At 48.4% G+C, this 24,256-nt stretch overlaps 1 protein-coding gene across 4 annotated transcripts in view; it reads right to left on the bottom strand.

The window, feature by feature from the left end:
• pxb (putative Hedgehog signaling attenuator pxb) overlaps positions 1–24,256 on the bottom strand; it is a 205,861-nt gene that overhangs the window by 35,556 nt on the left and 146,049 nt on the right. For all 4 annotated transcript variants that reach the window (XM_086904737.1, XM_086904738.1, XM_086904740.1 and 1 more), the window contains one exon: positions 19,273–19,450. In XM_086904737.1, coding sequence (XP_086760863.1) covers positions 19,273–19,450 — 178 coding nt within the window. The remainder of the gene's footprint in view (positions 1–19,272; positions 19,451–24,256) is intronic.

Genomic DNA, 24,256 nt, shown 5'->3' with positions numbered 1-24,256 from the left:
CTCTCCCTTTTATCGGAAACCCAAGCAGCTCCTAAGGGAGGCGACACGCTCCTGTGTTCGATAAAACCGCGAGACTGCCGGGAATCTCTCCTCTCTTTTTTTTTCTTTTTTTTTAGAAAATGGAGAATTTGCGCGAAACGAAAAAGAAGGAAGCCGGTAGGGGGATCCTCTTGTTTCTCACGTTCATACGGCCTTCAGACACACGTGGCCTTCCCCGTATTGTACACTCTTCGTACAGCCGAAGGGGTTCCACGAAAACAGCAATCGTCTCACCCCTCTCCCTGATAAAGTTTCCAAGCTACACGAGAAGAAAGACAGGCAAGGATAGACGGAACGAAGGGGCGGTGTATCGAACTGCAGGCGTCCAATTAGTTCAAAAAAAAAAAAAGAAAAAAAAGAAAAACATATACAATTATTAAAGATTCTATTAAGAAGAAGGTCGAGAGGAGAAAAAAGAAACGATCGAATCGCACTACAAAGGCTGTCAGTTAGGCACACAGTTATAAACCGACGATGTTAGCTCGATGTTACCTTCTCTCCCCTTTACCGGTGGAGGAGAGAGGGAAACCATAGGTTTCCGGCGCGTTGCACGCGCTCTACTTACAACACCGTTGCTCTGATTCAGCAACCCGTGGAACAGAAACCCGTAACCCGACCCCGGATCCAATTAATGGAATCCTAGAGGATAGCGGGAAACGCGCGTGGCTTTACGAAATGTAATAACGATCGACGTACGTTTCGGATGGAATTGGGAACGGCTATCGGGCTCGACGGACGGAGGGCGGGTGTGGCACAAGGGTGGCGTGGCGCGGCCCCAGCTCGATGATCTCATCTCGGCGTGTTCCTCGCGAAAATGAGTCACGAGCGGGGCCGCCACCGCTCATCGATACCCGATAACGTCGATTAATTTCGCCCATGTCGTAGTTAACTTACCTCCCTCCCAGTTTCGTATGTTATTATTCGGGGAGGGGGGGAAGAGATCGTGACTGTTCCGTTGCCCGATAGTTTTAGGAGAATCCGCTCGAATACGGTAAACTCGCTAATGCCCGACGTAATCTGCTTAAAACTCGAGAGAGAGAGAGAGAGAGGGAGTAGAAGCTTTTGAATTATACGCTCTACGAAATCAAGATGCTTCTATCCGATTCTCTTCTTAGGGATTAGATCCTTCCCAGATGTACTTAAGATTCGAATCGGCGGCGGATCTTCTCGAACTTTTCCTGGGTCTGGGAGGGGAAAGTTGAACGCGACCATTTAACGGGGAGGAGGAGGAGGAGGAGAAAAAGGTTGGCAATTAGAATGGAGAGACATGGTATCGATCAAAATTCCAAGGGGGCGGATATATACACGTACGATCGATTGTCGTGCAACGACACAACTCGTACGTCGTCCGACCAACGCACAGGGATGACGCCGTCCAATATTTCCTCGACCCCCGTTTCGCCCTGTCCTCCTGAAAATTCCTCGTAAACGTGACGACGTTTCGTCGGTGGACGGCTTATCTTCCTTCAGCCTATCCCTTTCCAAGCTTCGGGAATGTGCCGCGATGATGAGATTGTGACGCGAAGTAACAAAGTTTGGTGCGTTTACTCGGTCGAGGATCGTTCAACGGTGGCGTCTAAGAGCGCCGCTCCTCTACACGTGTCCCCTTCGGATTATCGCGTTTTACGAGTTCCCGCCACTCGTATTTTTCGGACGATAATATTTACAACGCCACGGACGAGCGAGGAACGTATAACGTTAACGAGGAAAACTTGTTTTTCGCCTCGCGATCCATTTATACGAAATTTCTTTACCGTCGTCGCGATTATATACACGTTTCGCATCTCCTCGATACACGAAATAACCATATTTTGACATCGTATTACTATAATGTTTTAAAGAAGACGGGAAACGTTATTTCATCGCAAAAATGAATCGAACGACTACTCGATTCGTACCGTATTATCGCGAATTATCGTAAATCGCGCGCGATGCAACGTTTCGAATTAACAGCGCCGAGGCGTATGTTCAAAATGTTACACTCGAATAGGGAGGGAGGGAGGGAGGGAGGGAGGGAGCGATTAAGCGAAAGCTTGTCGTTTCCCCTGCGTGAAAATTAACTCGAGAAACTCTACGTGTACACGAAGCAATCGTATACTCGCTTTATGACTCTTGATTTACGATGTCGAGTGAACTGGTTGTATACCGATTACAACAACGATTCCGTTTATTTACCTCGACACCGTTCGATTTGCAATTAGATCGATTCCAGATCGCGGTTTTTCCGGCGCGAAAATTTCGACAATTTCTCCGACCGAGGCCCGTAAATTTCGGCGAAGCACAGTGGTTCGGTTGGAGATCAAACCATTGGAGACCAACCACTCTCGATCGATCTCTCCCTTTGGCTTCGAGTCGAAAGTAACGACCGAGCGGCATCGAAATCGGGCGATATCGCATCGGGCGCAGGTAGAAATGGAAATATCAGATGGTTGGCCGACGCAAAGGCGCCTTCGGCCCGTTTCCATACGGGGAACAAACGGTTTCGTTACCATCTTGATTCGGTTGGCAACCGTCTCTCGATTAATTAGCGTGCCCTGGTTAATGAAGCCGGGCCGAACAACAGGGCAAAGGGGCGAGTTCGAGGTTCCCCCGCCGTGTGTAAACGGAAGAGAGAGAGAGAGAGAGAGAAAGAGAACAGACGTTTCTACGCGCCTTCCACGCGCGTAATCGATGCGATCGATCCCTCTTGTCTCCCAACGTCGCCGATATCACGTCGTATTCGACGCATCGTCCACCAAGGTTCAAGGATGACTTTTGAGAGAAGAGATTCGTTCGAAAAACGCGAAGAGGTTCGTTTCAGAGGGGAGGAGGAGTTAAATAACCCCTGTTTCGCGACCCCCCTATATTTTAACGTCAGCGAGTTCCACCGCCGCTCAAAACTACCGTCGCTACTTTTCCAAAAAGCCTCTCCTCTCGTTTATCATCACCGGTGATTCGGCCAGTTTGAATTTCACTCGGTTCCGGTTATTAATGGATTATTCGCCCAGTGGTGATGGTGGTGGTGGCCCCCCGTATAATTCCACGATCACGGCGGTTTAGCCGACGAGCGATTCGAGATCGAATAGGAGAGAGATGCGTTCGTCGATATGATTGACTCTCTCGATGGCGGGATAATGGGAAAGTGCGGAGCGAAAATCTCGGAGGCCTCGAAATAAATAAACGCGGGCGACAAGGGCGTCGTTGTTCCCCCGGCGCGGATATGAACATGCATGAGCCTGTAAAACATTCGATTTTCGGGGGAGGGGAGGGGAGGGGAGAGGGGGAGGGAGGAAGCATTAGCATGAACGGCACGTAGGTAACAATAGAGACGGGGGGCGAGTCGATCGAGAATCGTCTCTCGTTGATTTAACAACTCTCCGCGCGCGTACAAACCGTTACACCCCTCCCGATCCGAACGATTCCAGCCCAGGACACGTCTCCGCGTTGATGGTGGTGGTGGTGGATTCGGGGCACGCTAATTACGCATTTGTTCAGGAATTTGCATGCGTTACGCCGTCGCGTTACCAAGAGTTTACGTGTCCTGGCCGCGTCGTAACGAATCGTTACCGAAAAGGCCGATTCTCCCGAACCTGGCCTCGCCCGATTCCTGTTGTCCCCGAGGGGTCACGATCGCCACGTTTACCGTGCGTTTGTTCCCGTGTCGCTCGTCCAAATTGTCCTATTGAAAATCGTCTCGTTAGAGCTACGATTCTGTCCGGCGTACCCCGTTGAATCGTTGATCGTTCCATTTTTTTCCCTTTCTTTTTTCCCCTCCCTCCTTCCCATCTTTCCTCGACAGCCATAGGCGAACCGCATCCCTCGTTCCATCCTATTCCTGTCCATCGTTTATTTCGTAACGGAACTACACTATTGCGGTATCCGGTAAAGTAGATCGGAGTTGATCGGTAATAAATTATCGGCAGGATAAAATCTTGCTCGTCCCTCAAGCGTTAGGCTCGAAAGCGAGGTTAGAAAAATTGGTCAGGTGATGGGGATGAAGGGGCCGGGACGAGAGCGAGATTCTTCCGTATCGTTGCAATTTCAGATAGCGGCCAGTCTTTTTCAATCAGGGTCTACTCTTACCGAGACGAAGATTGGCTGCGCGAACAAACTCTGCCGAGAACAGGGCAGACTAGCCCTCTCACCCCCCCTCCCTCCTCCCCCTCCCTTTTTCCCCCGCTCCTCTCCCTTCCCAGTTTCGTTTCAAGCCGGCCCCGGCTATTTATCCAGCAAATATTTTCCAGTTATTTTTCCATTCCGCTTCTTCTTTATTGTTTTCCAATCACCGCCCGACATCGATCGTTCCTTTTATCCGCGGGAAACGCGGCACGCTCGCGTTGTTTCCCATTGTTCCGCCCGCGTTTCGTTTCCGCCCTCCCCCCTCCAGTAATTTGCAGGGAAAATTGGCTGCGAAACATTTTCAACTGTCCGTCGATTTTTAACGGGGAGGGAAGAAGAAGAGAGAGAGAGAAAGAGAGAAAAATACCGGATCGATCGTTTCTTTCGATTTCTTTTCCTCCTCGTCGCGACGCCGTATATACTCGTTCGTTCCCGTATCAAAAATTGAGCTCGACAAAGAGGAAGATGTCCCCACGTTGGAATCAACGGCCGACCTAGAGGACGGGATTAGCCGTGAGAAGGGGAAGGTCGATCGAAAGGGAGGACCTTCTTTCTCCAGTAGTGGCAGTAAGTTCGAGCCCCTGTCGGACGATCGGGAGAAACCCTTTTTATCCCAACGATCGAATAGGAGAAGTCGTCGCATCTTGGAGCCTTGTTTATTTACCGGCCAGCTCTCTCCCCCTCCTATTGTCGTCCTTTTTATCTTCGAATTCGTCGCGACAGGGCGAAAACCTCGTCAACATCGAGAGAAAGAGGGAGATTTTTCCTTCGCCTCTCGTTCGCCTCTTCCTTCTCCATCGGAGAAAGTAGTTCATAAATATTTGATGCGCGTAATGGAATCTCGCCTCCTTCCCTTTCGATCGCGGAGAAGGCTCGCGTTGTTTTTCGCGCCGTGACGCCTCGATTAATTTGCGTCTTCTCTCTCTTCTCTCGCTCGATTTGCGCGTCGATCGCCCGCGTTGACGTCCGTTGATAAAAACGTATTCGTACGTGTACGTTTGCTGCATCCCTCCTCCTCATCGGATGAAATCGGAAATCGAGCCATTCCATACGAATATTTTTCCATAAATATATCTTTGGAGCGGACGACTCTTCTCGTTTCGACTTTTCTCTTAAAAATCATCATCCGACTCGAGTACGGATAAATCATTCGGATATGAACGCGGGGATGAACAGATAGAGAGTTTCGCAGGGATATCTCTGTCGGAGATGGGGTCTGGTAATTCTTTTTCGAAACAATCGACGACGATCATTTTTTTCGCCTCCGCTTTTCTCTCTCGGTTTACGGTTACAGATCGATCACGGGGTTGTGGAAATCGCTCGGAGGCGTACAAACATCGAGAGAGAGAGAGAGAGAGAGAGAGAGAGAGTGAAATGACGGAGATTATGTGGCGGAGGAGTCGTTTCAAGAACTCGACGTGGACATCAAAATTCAGGGCGCGGTTTAATATCGACGCGGACGACGAGGTCTCGTAAATCATTCCACTCCACTAATGGAATTCGTTCGAAGACGAATTTTACGATCGAGTTGTCGAGACGTCCATCTCTTCTTCCTCTTTTCCTTTTTCCCTTTTTCGAATTGTTCCACAACCACTCCCACCTATCACTTATTTACTTTACGAGAAGATCTTGGAGAGAGAACTCGTTATTCGACCCCCCCCTCCCCCCCCTCCCCCTCGAGATTAGCAAGGAAACAGCACGGATCCAAGGATTTCTCGATATTTATCGAGCGGTTCGCTTCGGCCATTAGACGGCGCATTATTTTTCGAAGAGCTCGCGGAATGGCAATTCGAAGCGTATAATATCTGGTCCACCCTCCCCTTCCCCCGAAATGGCGCAATATCGTAGGGGATGAAAGCGGCGGGGTGGAGATACAAGAGAGGGAGAAGCCGTGTGTAGGAGTGTTTAACGACACGGAGAGCAACATTCCGGACGTGCTTTAATATCGCCTCCTACCCGTTTCGTACGACGGCGCAAGGATATTTCGCCTAAAATCTACTTCGCCCCCGGTCTGTCGCCACGAGGACAACCCCTTCCTCTCTCCGGGTGCCACGTGGCGCCCGTGGGGGACGAATTGTTTTTGATATTCGAAACGGAACGAATGCGGTTCCGCTTCGGTGAACGCTCGATGGCAACCGATTCGCACAACCCTTCCTCTTCAAACTTTGTCTCTCATTTCGCCTCTGGCCGAACCAAGCCCAACCAAATCTGGCTCTGCTCGAGCCAAGTTTCTCATTCTATCTCTATCCGTGTTCTGGCGAATCATTGTGGATCATTTTTATTTTTTCCTATTTTTCTTTGCAAATCCAAGAAAAAATCGAACGCGACAGAGTAGAATAAATCCAACTCTTGTTCTCCCTCTCTGTCGCTCTCTGACGACGTTTCACACCGAGTGACGGCAACGGGATTGAGATACGAATCGCTAATTTACCTCTCGTCGAGGAAAAATATCATCATTATTCGACCGAGGTTAGGTTGAAAAAATGCTACGAGAGATTGAATTCCGGGATGAGAGACAAGGGAGACGTTCCAGAGGACGAGGATGAAATTTTCATTTAGAAAAATACTCGTTATCGTCACGCGTCAACCAAGCTCCACGGGAATCGATCAATCGCGCCATTCCCCGATTTATATATATATAAATCCCGGAAGCAAGAGGGGAAACAAGCTGTCTTCGAGCGAATTAATTATAATACCGTCTTAACGTGACCCGTCACGGGTTTATTGTCGTCACGATTAAATCTCTCTCCCTGTGTTATCGTCCCCTCTCTCTCCTATCTTTCATCCGAGATATGCCTATTCGCGCGTGTGCATCATCGTCCTCATCCACATAATCATAAAATAATCATCGGAAAGGAAGGAACGATGAACCGAAGTCGTAACCGTTAACGAGGATCGGGCCTTTTCGTTTCGTCGTTCGATCGTGCTGCTGCTCCACTCGACAAAGGCGGATGCTCGTGAAATTACCACGGGGAAAGGGGAGAAGAGGCGTGCGTGGCTCTCCGTAACGGTAAGCCGTGCAGTATAACGAGCGGTAAGCCTCTATTCCCAGGTGCGTAGCGGGAAATCGAAGACAAATGAACCTTCTCGATGCAAAGTCTCTCTTTCACCATCCCTCTCTGTTTTTCCGCTACCTATGTCTGGCATGCTGTGTCTTCTCTAGGTAGTTTGTCGGAACGAGGTTATTCAGGGAGAAAGAACCGCAGTGTGAGAGAGAGAGAGAGAGAGGAACAGAGAGTCTCTGTAAATTGAACGGTGTTATTTGCTAGGAAATGGAAATCTTCGCGGAAATGCGCGCTCCTGCAATCTCTCTCCCGCCCACATCCACCCCCTGTTAATTTCTCGTTTGTTGTAGACTGCGAAGAAGAGAGAAGGAAAAAGAGGATGAGGGCGGTGACTTAAAAGCATGGTCTATAATCGATGGAAGGGAAAAGCGTTTAGCCAAGCTCGCGTTCCCTGGTGCGGCTAAATATAGATCCCTTGAAAATTCTGATATTTTCCAATAAAGAGAGAGAGAGAGAGAAAGAGAGGGAAGGGGGAGAGGAAAAAAGGAAGGAGAAAAAGAGGAAAAGGAAGGGAAGAAAAAAAAAGAGCCGTTCGCCTTTCTCGGTCGCCTCTTTTCTCATCGATCTCGCGACAACTCTTTCGTGTAATCCTTTCGCCGGTTACCAGGTCGGCACAAAGGGGGATGGAAAAAAAGAAGAAGAAGAAAAAAAAAAAAAGAGCTACGCGTTTCTACAGGGCTTCCTCTCCTCCCCTTCGGCTTCTTTGCGAAAGATCGACGCCCATCGGCGGCAGCGGTGGTGCCGGCACTCGATCCTCCGTGGAAAAGTTCCAATTTCCCTTTTATCGGGGATCCTGTTCCATTTCGGGGCGCGCCGTAATATTACCTCCCGAACCGCGAGATTAAACGACGAGCCGAGAAAGGAGAATTTCCTTTCTTCGCCGCGGCGCCGCCTCGATTGTGATCCAAGGATGAATTTCATAATGGCGACACCTCGGCATTTTGGTATCCGACGAATCGACAGCCATTCGAAAAAGTAATCTCTCGTGAAAATCACATGGAACACACGCGCGCGCACAGAGTTGCTTTAAATTTCATTTTCTCGTCGCGTAGCGCGAAATAAATTTTTAGAAATTTTCCCGGCGCCGTCTTATCAATCGGCTCGTAATTCATAATGATTTAAAATGCGTGTCAGTTCCAGTCAGTCGGGGGAAGGTTCGCGCGCCGTATCAAACGAGCATACGCGCCGGCCGTCATTTCCTCCCCAACCCCCTCCTCTCTCGTCGCTCGGCCGCCGGGGTGGCCATTATTTAAATTTCGTCCCCGCTGATTCATCGTTTCAACGTCAATCTCGGCCGCGGAAATTTATCCATCCTGGAACGAGAGGGGACGTAAAAGGGGCAGGAGGAGAAGAGACGAGTTCGAAGCTGCTTTCTCTCTTACATTCTCAACGAGTTTAATCCCCTCCTCGCGAACGACGATACCGGTTTCAACGTTGCACGCAATTTTCCCCTCCACCCCTGCGAATCCATCCACCAGAGCTAGATGGAGGATCGAACGGAGAGAGAAAGAGAGAGGATTCGTTTGCCTGGAAAACAGTAGAAACGCTTAGGCAGACGCTCATTACCCTACCTTCGAACCACTAACCCAGTAAGCGGAGTATTACCTGTGTCAATATCAACCCGCGCAGCACCCCTGCGGCTTACACAGCCGGTTACACCCGTGGCTATTATATCGATCTTCACAAGAATCCCGCGTGTTCGCTGACGCTCGTTTAATCGACGCGTGCTCGCGATATTAGGTCCGCTTTGAAAGCAAACCACGATTTCCACGACTCTTGCGCATCCCTTCCGCGAAGCGGAACAGCAGAGGTTCGAATCTACGATTCGTTCGTCCGAGGAATCGAATATCGAATCAAAAGTTTCTGTCGTCGCGTCTGGAGAGAGAGAGAGAGATTTCTTTTTTTCTCTTTTTCGCCAGAATAGGGAAAAAGAAAGATGATGGGCGGCAGCCGATAATGAAGTAATCCGAGGAAGGAAACGGTAGCCTCTCTGTCGGGATCCTCCTTTTTCACGGGCGGCGCCGATTCCACGGACAGGGCCTGTCGTCGTCGTCGTCGTCGTCGTCGTCGTGTGACATCCGAGCAGCCGCCAAAGGGATCGTTAGGCCGACCAGGGACGTGCGATTCTCTTCCAATGTATACATCCACCCTTTAATCCAGAAGCTTGGCAGACGTTGCCAATGAGCTGCTTCCAGCTTGGATCCGGAAGGAGGGAGGGGATGAATCTCGCTCTCTTTTCGTTCTTCCAAGCGTTTTATTTCTATACTTTTCGTATTCTCGTAAAAAGGGAGAGAAAAATTCGACCTAAGTCTACGGCCTAACTCTAATTTTGCAACGTTAGATTTGGATATATAAAATATATTTGCACATCCATGGATAAAACAAGCAACCAACGATATCCAATCGTCTATTTTGTCTTTATACATAACTTCATATACACAAGTCCATCGGATAAATAGATAAATAAAAAAGAGATGTAAAAGTTGGCGCGCTTCATCATCGTTAAGGAACGAGGTAAAAAAGAAACGTAAAAAAGAACGTTTTATTCGTTGAAGGACAAACGAGCAATGAAAGTTGGGGAGAAAGTTTTTAGGATCCAAGGGGCGAGGATCTAAATCGATGTAGCGGTGGAAAAACAGAAGCGACGATCTCCCTCCGGGAGAGGAAGAAGAGGACCGGAATAGCCGAGGTTCACCCGCTAATCGCGGCCTCCCCGATAGCCTTGCCCGGGGACGGCAACGACGACCCTCTTTCCGACCAACCCCTTCTCGCCTTGCTTCCCCCTCCCCCCCAGGAAACGCGTCCACCTGAGAATGGATGACGCGGTCTCGGACCCGTGGAAACGTAGTTGGCGGAGTTTCCTCGTTTACCGTCAGTTCGAAGGGGCATTAATTCCAGGGTGACCGGGGGCTTTTTCGCGGCGAAAACCTGTACCACGACGACGACGACCACCACCACCACCACGACGAAATCTGTGCCACGGCGGCACGAAGGCCGTGCACCGGGATGAAAGCTTCGCGTGAATATCAACGGTATTAAAGTTTAAACCGTCCCTTTTCGTTTGATACTCTCGGCCCGAGCCGAGATTAAAGCGAGTGGAACCGAGGGCGGCCCTGGCGAAACGTGGCGAAATTGTGTCTCGACCGGGACAAATAGAAAAAAAAAAAAAAAAAAACCGAGGCCGCGGAGTTGATGAAAATTCGAGAAACGGGAGCGCAGCCGTTTAAGAATTGATGGAGTGAGACGTAACGTGCGTGATAGAGATTAAGAAAAGAGAAAAATATTCGAGGGTTTCAGATAGTTCAGATAGTAGAGCAAGGGTATTCGAGTTCGATCTCGCGTAATTGTCGTGGTGTTGAAGAAACATCGGGGTGTAGATCCCTAGGAATCCCTCGTTAGTCTACGCCGCGTGTGACAGCGGAAGTTGGCCGCCGTTCGAGCGTGAACGGAACTTGCGAGGATTTCGGGGGACAAAGCTCCTCCTTATCCTCTTTTCGTCGCCGCCCTTGCCACTTGTTTTCGCCGCTCGTCTCGTTTACCACAACCTCTGGGAATTAGATATTGGGTTTGGAAACCGTTCTCGTGCCTTTCGGCCTGGAAAATTAACACGAGTCGTCTTCCCTGTTTTTCTTCCCTGTTTGAGACGATATTGTTTTACGACGTAAACGAAATTCGAAATTTTAAATAGACTTAAATACACAATTTCTTTTCTTCTCTGATTCGGACGTTTCCTTTCGCAATTTAAAATTCTTTCGAGATTCTTCAAGGCGGATTTTTCAATTGCATCGATATACCTTCACTTCCCCTCCCCTCCCGAGGAATAGAAGTTTTCCAGAAATTAACAAGGATACGAAGAAGAGGTGTGGCTCGTTAGTCATTAAAGTTGGCGCAAGTGTTCATTAAGAGTTAATGATGCCATTAGACGTAAGCCAGAGGATCGTTAACGATGCGCCGCAAGTATCGCAAGGCAAACCGTTGGGCTTACTGTCCAAGTGGCGCTAAGCGTGATCGAAGAATTCGAATTCGCGGAAACCACGGGTAAATCGTTTTTCTCACCAATCTTCACGGGAGGACCGGACAAGGACGGCTTTATCTCCCTCCTCTCTCTCCCTCTGACACAGAAAAAGAAACAAGCAAGAGTAACGGACTCGACTACTCTCTCTCTCTCTCTCTCTCTCTCTTTCGTGATTCTCGGCGAGATTCACTGAATTCCAGCAAACGTCGCCGTTTTCTCTTCTCTTTTTCCACTCCCGGAATGCATTTCACTCCGTTTGCCACCGTTTTGACGCCGCGCCATGCCCCCTCCTAGTTGCTTCCTCCGGGAAACTACGATTAAGAGACACGTGTCGAGAACAACGAATTCCAACCACTGCTTTTCCAACCAACCCTCTTTCCTCTCGAACCACCCTTTCCACCGATCGACCGGTTTCTTTCCACCCTTACAAATTCGCACGTTCCCCAAACGCCACCCTAAATTCCACCAGAAACCACCCTCGTACACGGAATGATATCCACGGCGGATCCTAACAAGCTCCTCGACGGGGAGGATGAAACTGCTCGGTTCCTAAACTCGAGCTTCCTTAGCGCAACAAGGGAGGAAGGAGCGAGGTTTTAATGGACCGCAGGAGGGGGGTGGAAATTTTTCCGCATGACCCGGCCCGTTAGCGACGACTAACAACCGCCAGGGATCGCGGCTGCGGGTTGAAGGGTCGTTGGGCTCGCGAGGCTCGGCTTAGCGGCTGCGGTTTCGCTACACCCTCGTTACGAGGCCCTTGATTATTCCGAATACGCGTAAACACCGCGCCCGTCTATCCCTCGGATGAGACGAGAGAAACCGTAAACCACGTCAACATTTGGACTGGCAGCGATCCGCGCCCCGACACCAGCCCCGGAATTCCCCATCTGACCGCAAATTCTCTCGCTTGACGCTTCGCTGCTTATTTTCCGCTGAATTATGGATCCGAGTTCTCGAGGAAATTTCGAAATGTCGCCGGTAAAGGCACGAGGGGAGGGAGAATCGTGTTATCCCTTTCACGAACCGTTTTCGCAAATTGTTTACGAGTTGTTCACGAGTTGTTATTCGGCGAACAACAAAAGTGATACGTCCACGCTGGGAAAGCGTTCGATTAAATTTTCGTTCGAGAGAAGTATTGTTCTTTCGAGTCTAGTTTTGCGAAAAGCAACGACTCGATCGAGGGAAAAATCCGCGAGAAAGTTTTTTTTATAGCCAACGATGGAGGGGTGATTATTTTTTTCAAGGGCTTCGCGTGGCAAGGTCGAGAAAGTTTTCACGTGCTCGTTTCCACGGAACCGTGCTGTGTAAACACAGCACCGACCGTGCCAACGACAGACAGAGCTGATGCAGGCCTCGTCTCCCCTCTCTACGATCTATGTTTCCAATCACCTATATTTACAGTTTAACTACAGTTTCTCTCTTATCTCGCGCGAGAGAATTCCTCCTCCTTCTTCTTTTTCGACCGAAGAAGAGAAACGAGAGATAGAATAGTAAGGAAATGGTGTTTGCGTCTGCGTATTCGTCACTCGATTATTCCTTCCGTGTCCACGGATTAATCGGATGGACGATCTCGATGGAAAGTTTTACCACGGGTGTTTCACTTCCATTACGACTCTTTAGCGTTAAATTGTGCGCTTCCAATGAGCGAAACTGAACCCTCTCGCCATTACCCTCTTATCTTAATGAAATCAAGCAAGTTATAGATGCTTCGAGCGCTCGTGTGAAACACGATCTTTATTGTTATTCTCTCCCTCTCGCATTTCTGCTCGCCGGACACTCTCTTTCGAAGTTATATACGTTCTTGCATAACGACACAACAAACGCTCGACTCGAAACGACGATTACCTACGCGGCGAATCTTCCAGCACGAACGTGAAATATACGACGTGATGTAACTGTTTTTCGAGGCAAAGGAAAGGCGTATAAAAACAAAGAGGATAAAAAACTCTTCTCCTTCGTGACGAGCAATCCATGCTTAAATAAGCATACACACGAAGCGAGAAAAAAAAATATAGTAGAATCTTAAAAACAAATATACCGTTTTATATATATATATATAAAATTCCTATATCAGAAACATCTTTCAAGTTTCATCATCCTTCGTAACACTTTCCTTCACGAGATTAAATCGTCTCAGACTAAACATTTCCGACCACTCGATTCCCTCCCTTACATTACACGAGAAAAATTCTTATCCACGCGTTCATCACCAGTCCAATCCAGTCGATAGACTGGCTCGATCGCGAGGAAAAGAAAGAGAGAGGGTTCAAGCTCGATTTACCGCGCCCTTTCAAGGGCAGAGGACCTTATTACGCGGTTGGAACGGTTATTGGTCGCCTTTATATCGAAGCTAAAACCTGTGAACATCGACGAAAGATGGCGCAACTCCTCTTATTCGCGGGGGTATAATAACGGTGCTAACGACGGGGGGCGATATCAGCCCCCGGGAAAAATCTCGGCTAAGGGCTCTCTAACGAAAGAATAAGATTTACGAAATATATATATATCCTCGACTTACGCCCTCTAGCTTCTCCTAAAACTTCGTTTAGATAGCACCGAGATTAAGGTATCTCTAAGGGATGATATTCCATGTTTATGGATTTGATGCTTAAGGATCTCTTTTTCCTTCTTTTCTCTCTCTCTCTTTCTGTCTCGCGTGACTTCATCTTCCGGTGGAATATCCATTTCGAGTATTTCGAGAGACGTTTATCGCTTCGTTAGACACGATTCCTCCTGCGATTTGTAACTACATACATACTCGAGGGAGAAAGAGAGATAGAGAGAGAGAGAGAGAGTCCTGGAAAGGATTGCTTCTATCGTCGAGAAGCAGGTCTTCTTCCCTTTCACCGAGCTAGACAAACAACAACAGCGCTATCTAAACGGGTCGTCGAGCCAGCTTCTTCTCCCCTTGTACATCTTCCTCCTCTTCGCTCGACGAAAGATTAACTTGACGCGCGACATTACCAGCTACCACCTCTCTTTCAACCTACCTACCTCCCCTTTGCTCTCCCCGGTGCAGCAGCAGGTCGATGCAAAACGACGCTCTGCTCGTTCGACTCACTTTTCTCCATCCGTTTCTTCGTCCAACGCGACTACCACCACGCTCGTATACGTTTATTATTCTCGTTCGTTCTCGTTCGTTAGTTAACTCGACGGAGAAATTTTGAACGGGCAAAGAAGATAACGGATGGCGGATTAATCGGTGATTTACGCTGCTCGTTACGCCGGTTACGACATGATCGATGATTTAACGCGTTTTCCCCGGCAAACTTAATGCATTCGACGGGATACGTGCGCGCGAATACCGGACGTTCGAACCGGTACTTTACGCGCTTACACGCTCGTTGATCACGTGATATGCTCGATCGCGAACGCGGCCGGATGCGACGCTCGCGATTTAACATCGACTCTAATCCGCGATAATCAACACTTATGGGATGGTTCGGTAATCTCGATCACGGCCCGTTTAATATGGCCGTTTAACAATCAACTTGGTCGAAAAATTCTATATCGTATCGCGGATATTTTTATTTTGTCGCAACGTATCGCGAGTGACTCGAGTAACGTTGCGATGTAACGTTCACCGGTGTACGTATCTTCCCTTGGCGTGGTTCGTTTTCTCTTTATCGTGGTTTATTCCCCGCCCGTCAAAACCGAGGAAACTTCGCCAAGGATTTAAACGGCGACATTTTGATGAGACACGCGAGGGGATTGAAAAGCGGAAAAGAGTAGGTTAAAGAATTCCTTTAGGCAACGATGATACGACGGGGCGTGCATACGCGAGAAATGGAAAAATATTACGCCCGACCCGGCCGTATAAATTGATGCTTCGTACGCGGGAACAAAAGCGCGTAACTGTCCGCCTTCGCGGATCGTTTCATCCGCTGTATAATGGAATCCTTGGAGCAGAAGAAAGACCGAGGACCTTCGCGAAGGATCAAAGGATTTGCGTCCTGCTTCTCTCGCTTCCCTTTCTCGTATCTCTCGTGATATCGCGATTTTTTTACGCGCGAGAAAGCGACCAACGTTGGAAACGATCGTGTAACTTCGTTCGCAAGATCTCGAGAGATTCGATTCGATCTTAATAAGCGACGAAAATGATCGGTTTACGTGAAAACAAAAGATTCGATCGAGGAATTATCACGGTTTGTTGGTTATCACGGGTTTGCCAACGCCGAGTCTGTCGCAATAGCTGAAACCGGACACGAGACGGCGAGTAGATTGGCAGGAAATCCGGGGGCTATCGAGGAAAGAGAGGAGACACAATCGGTACGGGATATTCCGGACGAGGGGTCCTCCTCCGCCGATATCCACGTCTGGATATCGAACGTCTGCCTATCGATTTGCTCGAAATGACGATACCTTTCCATCCACCCAATAAACGAAACCAATTCCACTCGTGCTGTAATTAACCCTAGCCGTGGCAACGATACGTAATCGCTAACCTGAAAAATAACCACAGGTTCACTTTTCAGTCTTCCCTTTTCCGCGAAAACTTCTCTTCCCTCTTCTCAAGGGTTCTTCTTTGTCGGTTTCTTTCACCACCTTACCCCTTCCGCACCACACAGGCGGAAACAAAGCGGATTCCCAGGCGTGATGAAGAGACTCAATGCAAAAAAAAAAAACGCCATCACCGCGGATTTCTTTCCGTCACCACCCCTCGTGCGATCGGTTCTCGATCGAAAGGGAGCACAAGAACTGGTTAGGTTAGGTTAGGAATCCGATTTCTTCGACAATATTTTCTCCTCCCGTTCGACTTTCTCATTATGCCGCCGTAACGTTTCACGACCTCGCACTCCGTAGCTACATCTACCCCTCCCCAGGGTGGTCGCAATCTCGCGCGAACGATAATTCAAACTCGTCCAATTGGTCGCACTCGTCGCATTATACCCGAGACTTAATCTAAACTTTCACGACGGAGGGGGAGGTAAAGAGACGGGAGGTCGAGGGGTGGCGAGCCCATCGTAACCATCCAGACTTCTCGACGATAAATATCGCCCAAGAAGTTAACCTCGAAGAGCACGTTTCCCCGAAAATGATCGTGACCTACCTGAGGAATAAATGAGGGGAAAAACGAAGGGAATACCTTCGTTTTCTTACTCTATCGTCGACTCGATAAAACTCGAGACCACTTTACGAGAATTTTCGCGTTCCTTGTTTTTAATTACTATCATCCGCTTCTCTTTTATTCTCCTCATATTCTTCATCCATACTTGCTTCTCTCTCGTTCTTTTTTCCCGTCGGATAAACTGCATCTCTAACAACCCCCTACACGCATCCCCTTTGACGTTTACCGTGGCAAGATGTAATTTCGCGCGCGGATATCACCGACCGAAGGGAGAGAATATCGTGGCGAGGGAGGAGAATAATAATTCTCGGGAGAAATCGACATTTTGGATCATTGAAGGGGCGACGCCTTCCCCGCGGATCGAACGTCTTCAGAGGGGAGGATCGAAGACACAGTTCTCGCCGTCCTAATTTCCACGGAGAGCCGATGAAGAACCTCCGGAAAACTCGGTCCGAGAGACAAAGTGTTTACTGCAGTTACGCTTTCGATAGTTGCAACGGGGATGGAGAGAATTCGATCAAGAATACGTTTAACAAAAACCCGGCTCTCCTTCGAAACTCGCGCGAAATAATTGCTTCGAGATTAATTATCTCTCTCGCTCCAACAGAAATTATAGATTATAAATAATTCTGAACAAGAGCTGCTCGAGAGAATTTTTATCGCGGCTCACCTTCCGTTCAAAAGATTTCCCCCTCACGGAAATTCTCACCAAATTCCCCGCCCCGTTTAATCGAAACGGAACGGAAGATAAATCTCGAGAGGACGGAGAGAGAGAAAGAGAAAGAAGATTCTCCAATTACGCGTAATGATGTAAAATCGTGGGGCGATAATGGGTCCCCGAGTTCGCCACGCCGACGAGACACGTGTTCACTATTAATAGGCCAGCGCCGTTTTTATCCGGTCGTCGTGAGAGGAAAAAGCTCGAGGGAGAAGGGAAGAGAGAGAGAGAGAGAGAGAGAGGGTCGACGATGAAAAAGAGGAGACGCGGTGGCAGACCGATGGCGCCTGTCAGGGGTAAACACGGTTTTTTAACGGGCCGCTAAAGACAATAACAGAAACACCACGTTCGTTCCCACTCTTCCGCCCTTCCGAAGGAAACGGCCGATCTCTCCACGTCCGGGGTAACGGAGCCGCGACCCAGACCGATTACTCCTACCAACTGGTCCCGCTTTTAACATCCGTCTCGATGATCTCTCTCTCTCTCATTCTATCTCTCCTCTCACCCTTTCATTCCACTCGTCGTGCTCTCTTTTCGTAGCGTTCCGTGTCGCCGACCCGGCCGATTTGCCCTGCGATAAAGCTTAACGAGCGAAAGCGACGCGTACACTAATCCTCGCTCTAGAATCTCTCCTTCTGTCTCCTTCTCTCTTTCGCATGAAATGAAATTTTGAGAGAGAGAGAGAGAGAGAGCGTGAGCGAGGATTACGGGAGGAGGATCGTAAAACTTGGAAGGGATATTTTAATAACGAGTTACCTCGTTAAAAAGTCTCGAGTTAGAGCTGAGAGAGAGAGAGAGAGAGAGAGAGAGAGAGAGAGAGGGAGAGGGATCGTTTAATTGGTCGAAACGATCCGCGCGGTCGAAATTAGTTCCGCGACTTTCGTTTCCTATTCCGCCACCAACTTTCCACCACCTGGGTGAATCCTTGCGGTGGAACGGCAACTATAATAAAAGGGACAACTGTAATGGAAGGGGATTAATCGGGACGACGATATATCGAGGAGGAAACGCGTCCGGAAAAATGAAGCCTTTCGATATCCTTCCTTCCTTTCGTATAGAATCCGTGGAGAATTTTAAAAGCTCGTTACAGCGAACTGCAACTTATTCGAAAGTTACGCCATCCTTGTACCGTGGAAGAGGTTAGCGAGGGATCGAGAATATCGGCCCAACTACTTTAATTGGAATTCTTTCCCCGGCGTTTCGAGAAAGTTAACGCGGCTATACACGCGTATTCCTGGATCGCCGTTAATAGATGTCCTTTTCTTCCTTTTTCCTCCTCCCTCGTCTCTCGTTTAACGTCGTTTCGAAACGATCGTTCCCTTCTCCTTCCTTTCTTTCTTTTTTATTTTCGAAAATTTCCTTGGATCGAACACATCCGAAGGGACATTTCGTCAAGAGAACATTTCTCTCTCAAGGAGAAAAAGTAACGAACAAAGAGAGAGAGAGAGAGAGAGAGGTTTTTGTGTCCCCGCGTTCCCGATTCAATTTGCCGGCGTCGGATAAGGAGTTCCTCGGAATTTATCCCGCCTTAAAAATCCTCCTCTCGATATGAATCGAGCAACCGTCAACGTAGCGCGACGCTCTTTCTTCGACCGGTTTCTTTTCTGCCACCTGTTCCCCTCCTCGCCATTCCGTTTCTCTCTATTCAGGGATTTCTATTCCACCAGACTCATCGAACCTTTCGATTCCACCGTAGGCGTTCGATTCGTTCGATCTCGAGCCGAGTCCTTGCACGACTTTCCACTGCGTGTAAGAAGATTGTATCGTGCTCTCCCTTTTCACACCGGCCAATGCGTATCGTTAAAACGGAATATTCGACTATTCCGGCGATTATATACCGCTCGATAATTGAAACGTAGCTTTGCTTAAATTCAAACTTGATAAATCGTATAAAATGGGCAAACTTTGGGAGAATTTTTTTTTGAGCGTATCGTTCGATATCGCGCGAACCACGCGGTTCGACTTCAGAGAAGAGACAAATCATACAACTTCGCACGAAAAAATATTTCGAATTATACGAAATATACGAAACTCGCGTAGAATCCTAAAGCGTTGGACTAAAGTTTAATCCTCGCCATCCTACATTTTTGCATTAGTAAAAATGCACGTGTAATATAATTTTTATTCTAAGTACTCTCGTTACCTCGATCGGTTAACCGTTTCTCAAATATAAATACGAGTGGAAAGGGTTAATCTTTTTTTTTTTTGCAGCGGTTCGATAATTGGCGGCGGAAACGATAAAAGGCGATCGAGGAGGAATCAGACTTACCGGGATGGCGACGCAATCTTCGATCTCGGTGAGTGGCTCCTCCGAGCAAAAGGTGCCGTCGGTGAGGAAGGGTGGCCGAGGGGGTGGCGGTAACCGGAACTCGGGGGGTGGCCCGGGGCACTCGGGGCACTCCGTGCTCTCCAGCGTTTCCAGCTCCTCCATCCTCCACCTCAGCGTGCTGAAAACCACGCGGAAAATCAACGCTCGATTAATCTTATTGACAGAACTATTAATCGGGGGAGGGAGAGAAGCTTTATCTCTTCCTCCCTTAACGCACCACCTTCCTAATCTATTCTTCTTCTTCTTCTTCTTCTTCTTTCGACTCGCGTGGCGGGTCGATTTCTTTTTTTCCCTCCCCCCCCCCTTCCCCTTCCTTCTTTTTCGGCCGAGCTGCTCGCTCGAGTCGAACGGTGTTTTCTCTTTTCTCCCTCGAAAACCGAATTACTCCTTCCAGATCCGTGCTCCCGCCCTGGAACGCCGCAAAACGCAAGGCACGGGGGAAACAATCTACGCCGGAAATCTCGTTACTTGGGTGGAGCCGCGATCGTACGCGAGCCTCGAACAATTCTTCCAGGGAGAGGAAGCAAAAGGGAGAAACCACGGCGAAGGAAGGGAAAGGGAAGGGAGAGGTCGTGGAGGATAAACTCGTTAGCAAACGAGGATACCGTCGAGGGAAAACAGGGGGCAGCGCACGAGGCAAAGGGAGAGGTTAAAAAAAGAAAAACACCCGGTTGACCGAGAAAGTTGGGTTAAATTGATAACGGGTCAGGATCCCTTCTTCCCTCCCCACGGCGGCCAGAGAGTGGATTTTTCGCCGGCTAATTAAGAGATACGCGTCTACGCGACCCGCTCTTAATGGCTGGTGACCAGAGAGAATAGTTGCGAGGGAATGGAGGATAGCGGTCGTAATTCTGAGCGCTTTTCTTCTCTTCTCTCTTTGCGCGCCGTACACGCGTGCACTCGCGTGCGCGCGATTCATCGGGGAGAGGATAGATAGGTGTCTCGTTAGCGTTAGGAAGTGGCTTCGGGTCAAATGGTTCCGCTCGCTGCCGGCCGATTGTGGAACAACGGTCTCCATCTCTAGTCGCTAATATGCTAATACAGGGACTTAATTACACTCTCATAATGAATCAGTCACGCCAACAAGGTTCCTCCGCCCTCCCCTTCCTCCATCCGGTTCTGTACGCACGATTGTATTCCCTTGATTAATTGTTTCGCCCTCTCCGCAACCTATGACGTTCCAATCCTGCGAGGATGCGACGTGTATCATTCGATGCGACGCCGAATCTATTCGTCATCCGAAAAGCGCCATTTCGACGATCGATCTCCGCGCGAGCGCTTCCAATTTTCTTTCGCTACGGGCGAGTTTTCCGCCGCCGCACCAAAAATGTGCACGGTGCTCGAGAAAAATCGTTGTTTTAACGGTGTTTATTGAGAAAAAATTAATGATAAAAACAAAATACTATATTTCCAGATAAAGATATCCCCCCACGTGCAATAGCTCCAATAGTGGAATCTTGTGCAGAGCGACTCTAGTCGCCCGTAGTAGCGAAAGGATTAATCGATAATATCGATCGAAGATACGAGAGACGATAGGAAACTCCGTGGGTGGTGTTTCGATGAGCGGAGAGTCGCGCGAGTCTTATATACATATTTTTTAAATACGTCGAGGTTGAAACGACGAGGTTTCGTGTTTCCTATGTATAATAGGACCAGTGTTCTCGTTCGAGTGGACACCGGTTTCCGCGTATACTCCACGCTCCGTGGAACATCTGCGCGTTCGAGGAACACTTGCCTGCTGCTAACCCTTTCGAGATGACGAGGGAAAAGAAGAAGAAGAAGAAGAAGAAGAAGAAGAAGAAAGAGGAGGGAAAAGGCAGAAAGGACTGCTCCATTAGGTGGCTACGAAAGGAAACTAACCTATTAACTTCCCTTCTTCGTCATACTGCAAGTTTCGAGCGTAGAACAATCGTTTACCTCGATTCGACACCGGCCTAGGAAAACTTTGTCGATCCTTTCTCAAACAAACTCTCTCTCTCTCTCTTTCGATTGTACGAAAGCAAAGTTTCAGGGGGGAGACAATCCGCGATTCGACAAAGTCTCTCTCGTTGACATTCGTTCTCGAGTAACTTTTTGCTTAGGAAAGGATAATGCTCCAGAGAGGCGAAAGATTCGAATTCGAGGGATCGGTGAAAAAGAGAAAATAGTAGGAGACGAGGGAAGGAGGAGCGTAAGTAGCCAGAATCGCGCTATTTTCGCGCGCGGTGGAGTCGAGAAAGGGTGCAAAGAGTGCATATACGTAGATGTAGAAGGGAAAAGGGGAAGTGGAGCGTGCATAGGCGGATAAAGTCGATGAAGGAGAAGAGGAAAAGGAGCGCACACGTCCGCGCACAGTTTAATAAACGCAGCGTCGTTCCTTTCGTTCCGTTTCTTTTGGCCGATATTCTTCCCCGACTCGATGCTCCCCCCCCCCCCCCCCAACCCAACCCAACCACCACCATCACGATTCTCCGCTTCTCTTCCATCCACCCGAGGCCTCGCCGCCTCTCCCCTCATTCATATGCAGAGCAGAATGCGGACGAGCAGCCGAGCGAACGCCGCGAACCGCTCATCTCGTTTTCTGGCTCCGTTCCGAACCCGCTCGCCAAATCTCTAGTTCGCGTGATTTTTATTTAATTCTCCCCCGATACAATGTTCCAAACATTTCTCCCCCTCCTGATCATACAGATCGCGTTTCCTCGAATCGTCGCCGCTCGATCGGTCCTCCTCCTCCGAAAATCCGATTACGCGTTGCTCCGCGTCTTTCGAACAATTTTACAATCGTTTCTCCATCACGATACTCGGGTGATGAGATTGCTGCTTTCACCGCGATTCGCCAAGAAACCGAAAAACGCGCCGCGCCGTTGAAAGCCGTCGGTTGGGGATTTTTTTTCGCGCGCCTTCGGATCGGAATATGCGAAAAAAGGGGAGGGAGCGAGGGATAGGGGGGAAGGGAGATTGAATGGAGGAGGTGGTACAATGCCAAGCCTATCGGTATTTTCCAGGCGAACGGGGAACCGCGTCTTCCGCGCGTTAAATATTCGTGGGAGGAGGACCCTCCTCCTCGATGGGATCGGGGATGGAAAAACATATCGCGGCGCAGGCGATACGCGCTTTCAAAGGAGCTCGTTCCATCGATTTTTTCTTTTTTTTTTTTTTCTTTCCCGCCTGTTTAGATTAAAAGAAAATATATATAGCGTCGTTGATGTTAATACAACAACGAGGACGAGTTCCTTTTTTATAAAATTTTTCTCACCCCCCTCCCCCCCTCGACGTTAAAACTGTACGAAGCAGAAGCAGAATCGTATTTTAAACGTGTGTCAACGATAATAATTGGATATATCGTGACAATTGCATTCTTTTTTTTTTTTTTTTTTGCTTTCGCCAAATTCTGACTCTTAATACACTAAGAGTTTTATACGAACCTATCTTTGGCAACGTGCCGTTCGCCGTACGTACATTATCGAGATAAAATAGTGGTAAATTGTAAACTTGGCGATCTGACAATGGAACAACGACAATATGTCGTCCGTCGTACCATCGCCACCACCACCACCATCACCGTTACAACTACTATTACTACTCTCTCTCTCTCTCTCTCTCTCTCTCTCTCTCTCTCTCTCTCTCTCTCTCTCTTCTCTTGGAAAAGTCGGGGCCGAGAGCAAGAATTTATTCGAGGGTTAATTGGAAGCGCGCCGCGCGATTTCGCGCGATAAATCTCGTCGTGCGCGTCTCGGAGGACAAGGGGAGGAGGGGAGAAAACCTCGAATATCTCGAAATAGTCCGGGGGAACAACGGGGTTGCGTGCAACGGGCGAAAATTGACCGAGCGGCTGAAAATTCGGCCGTGGTCGAGAATTAGAAGTGATGCGGCGAAAACAGGAAAGTGGACGTCGCCCTTAATGAAATTGTGCGCTCGAGAGTGGGCCATTTTCACAGTTAAAAAAAAAAAAGAGAGAGAGAGAGAGAGAGAAAAGAGCTCGCTACGCGATCCTCTAATAAATACGAATATACCTCGGGAAGGGTGTGGCTAATTTTGACGAGGAGGGATTTGAGAAAGTAGGGGTTCCATAGGTGGAAAGATATAACGGATATAACACCTCCTCTCCGTTAATTAGGCATCGATTATAAACCGGTGTGGCGAGGCGATAAGAGGATTTGCGCGGAGAAAAATTGGAGGTGTTGGAAAGGTGTTGAAAAGCGTTCGAGAAAGTTCAAGTACCTATAGATCGTGTTTGTGCATAAATTAACTAAACGCGTGGACGCGCGCGCTATTTAAATATGTTACACGTAGATGGTTATAATTAAATTGGTATAACGAAAATAAAGGGCGCGCGTGTAATTATGTATATTTCGGTCCGAATGAAAGTTGAAATTAATTTTGTCAAATGCGTATATTTTAATAATTCTCCCCTTTAATTAAAAACGTCCTCTGCCTAGCGCGCCGACGTTCCAATTTTTCAAATTTCTCTTTTTCGAATATTAAAATATCGCGAGCTCTATCTACCCGACCTTTTTTTTTTTAAGTATCGAGCGATGCTAGAACGATCCGTATGCTCCTCCTAAGGAACGAAGTTGAAAGAACTTGGCAAAGAACTTTTAATTTTCTCGCGCCATTTCCGAGTGCTACGTGGCTTAGAGAGAAAAAAGAAAAAAAAAAAGAAAAGAAGGAAGGAAAAGAATCTCCTGGAAACCGTCATTTCGACAGATTTTGTAAATCCGCGTAGTATTAAAGAACAGGGATTGTTTGGGATTATTCGACAGACGTACACGTAACCAAACAATCTCTCTCGCGTTCGCTCCGCCAGACGTTTTTTTCAAACGCGTTAAAATCACACGAAGGGATGGAATGATTTTCCGTGGATACTCTTGGCCACGGCCCAAAAACTGCGCGTGAAACCGTGTCTTCGCGCAGCTGACACGCGCGGTAATTTCATTATGAGCCT

Source organism: Apis florea, unplaced genomic scaffold (assembly GCF_048593485.1).
Source record: "Apis florea isolate Af1SG1 unplaced genomic scaffold, ASM4859348v1 contig_2350_pilon, whole genome shotgun sequence".
NCBI lineage: Eukaryota > Metazoa > Arthropoda > Insecta > Hymenoptera > Apidae > Apis > Apis florea.
This window is presented reverse-complemented; position numbering and strand designations above follow the sequence as displayed.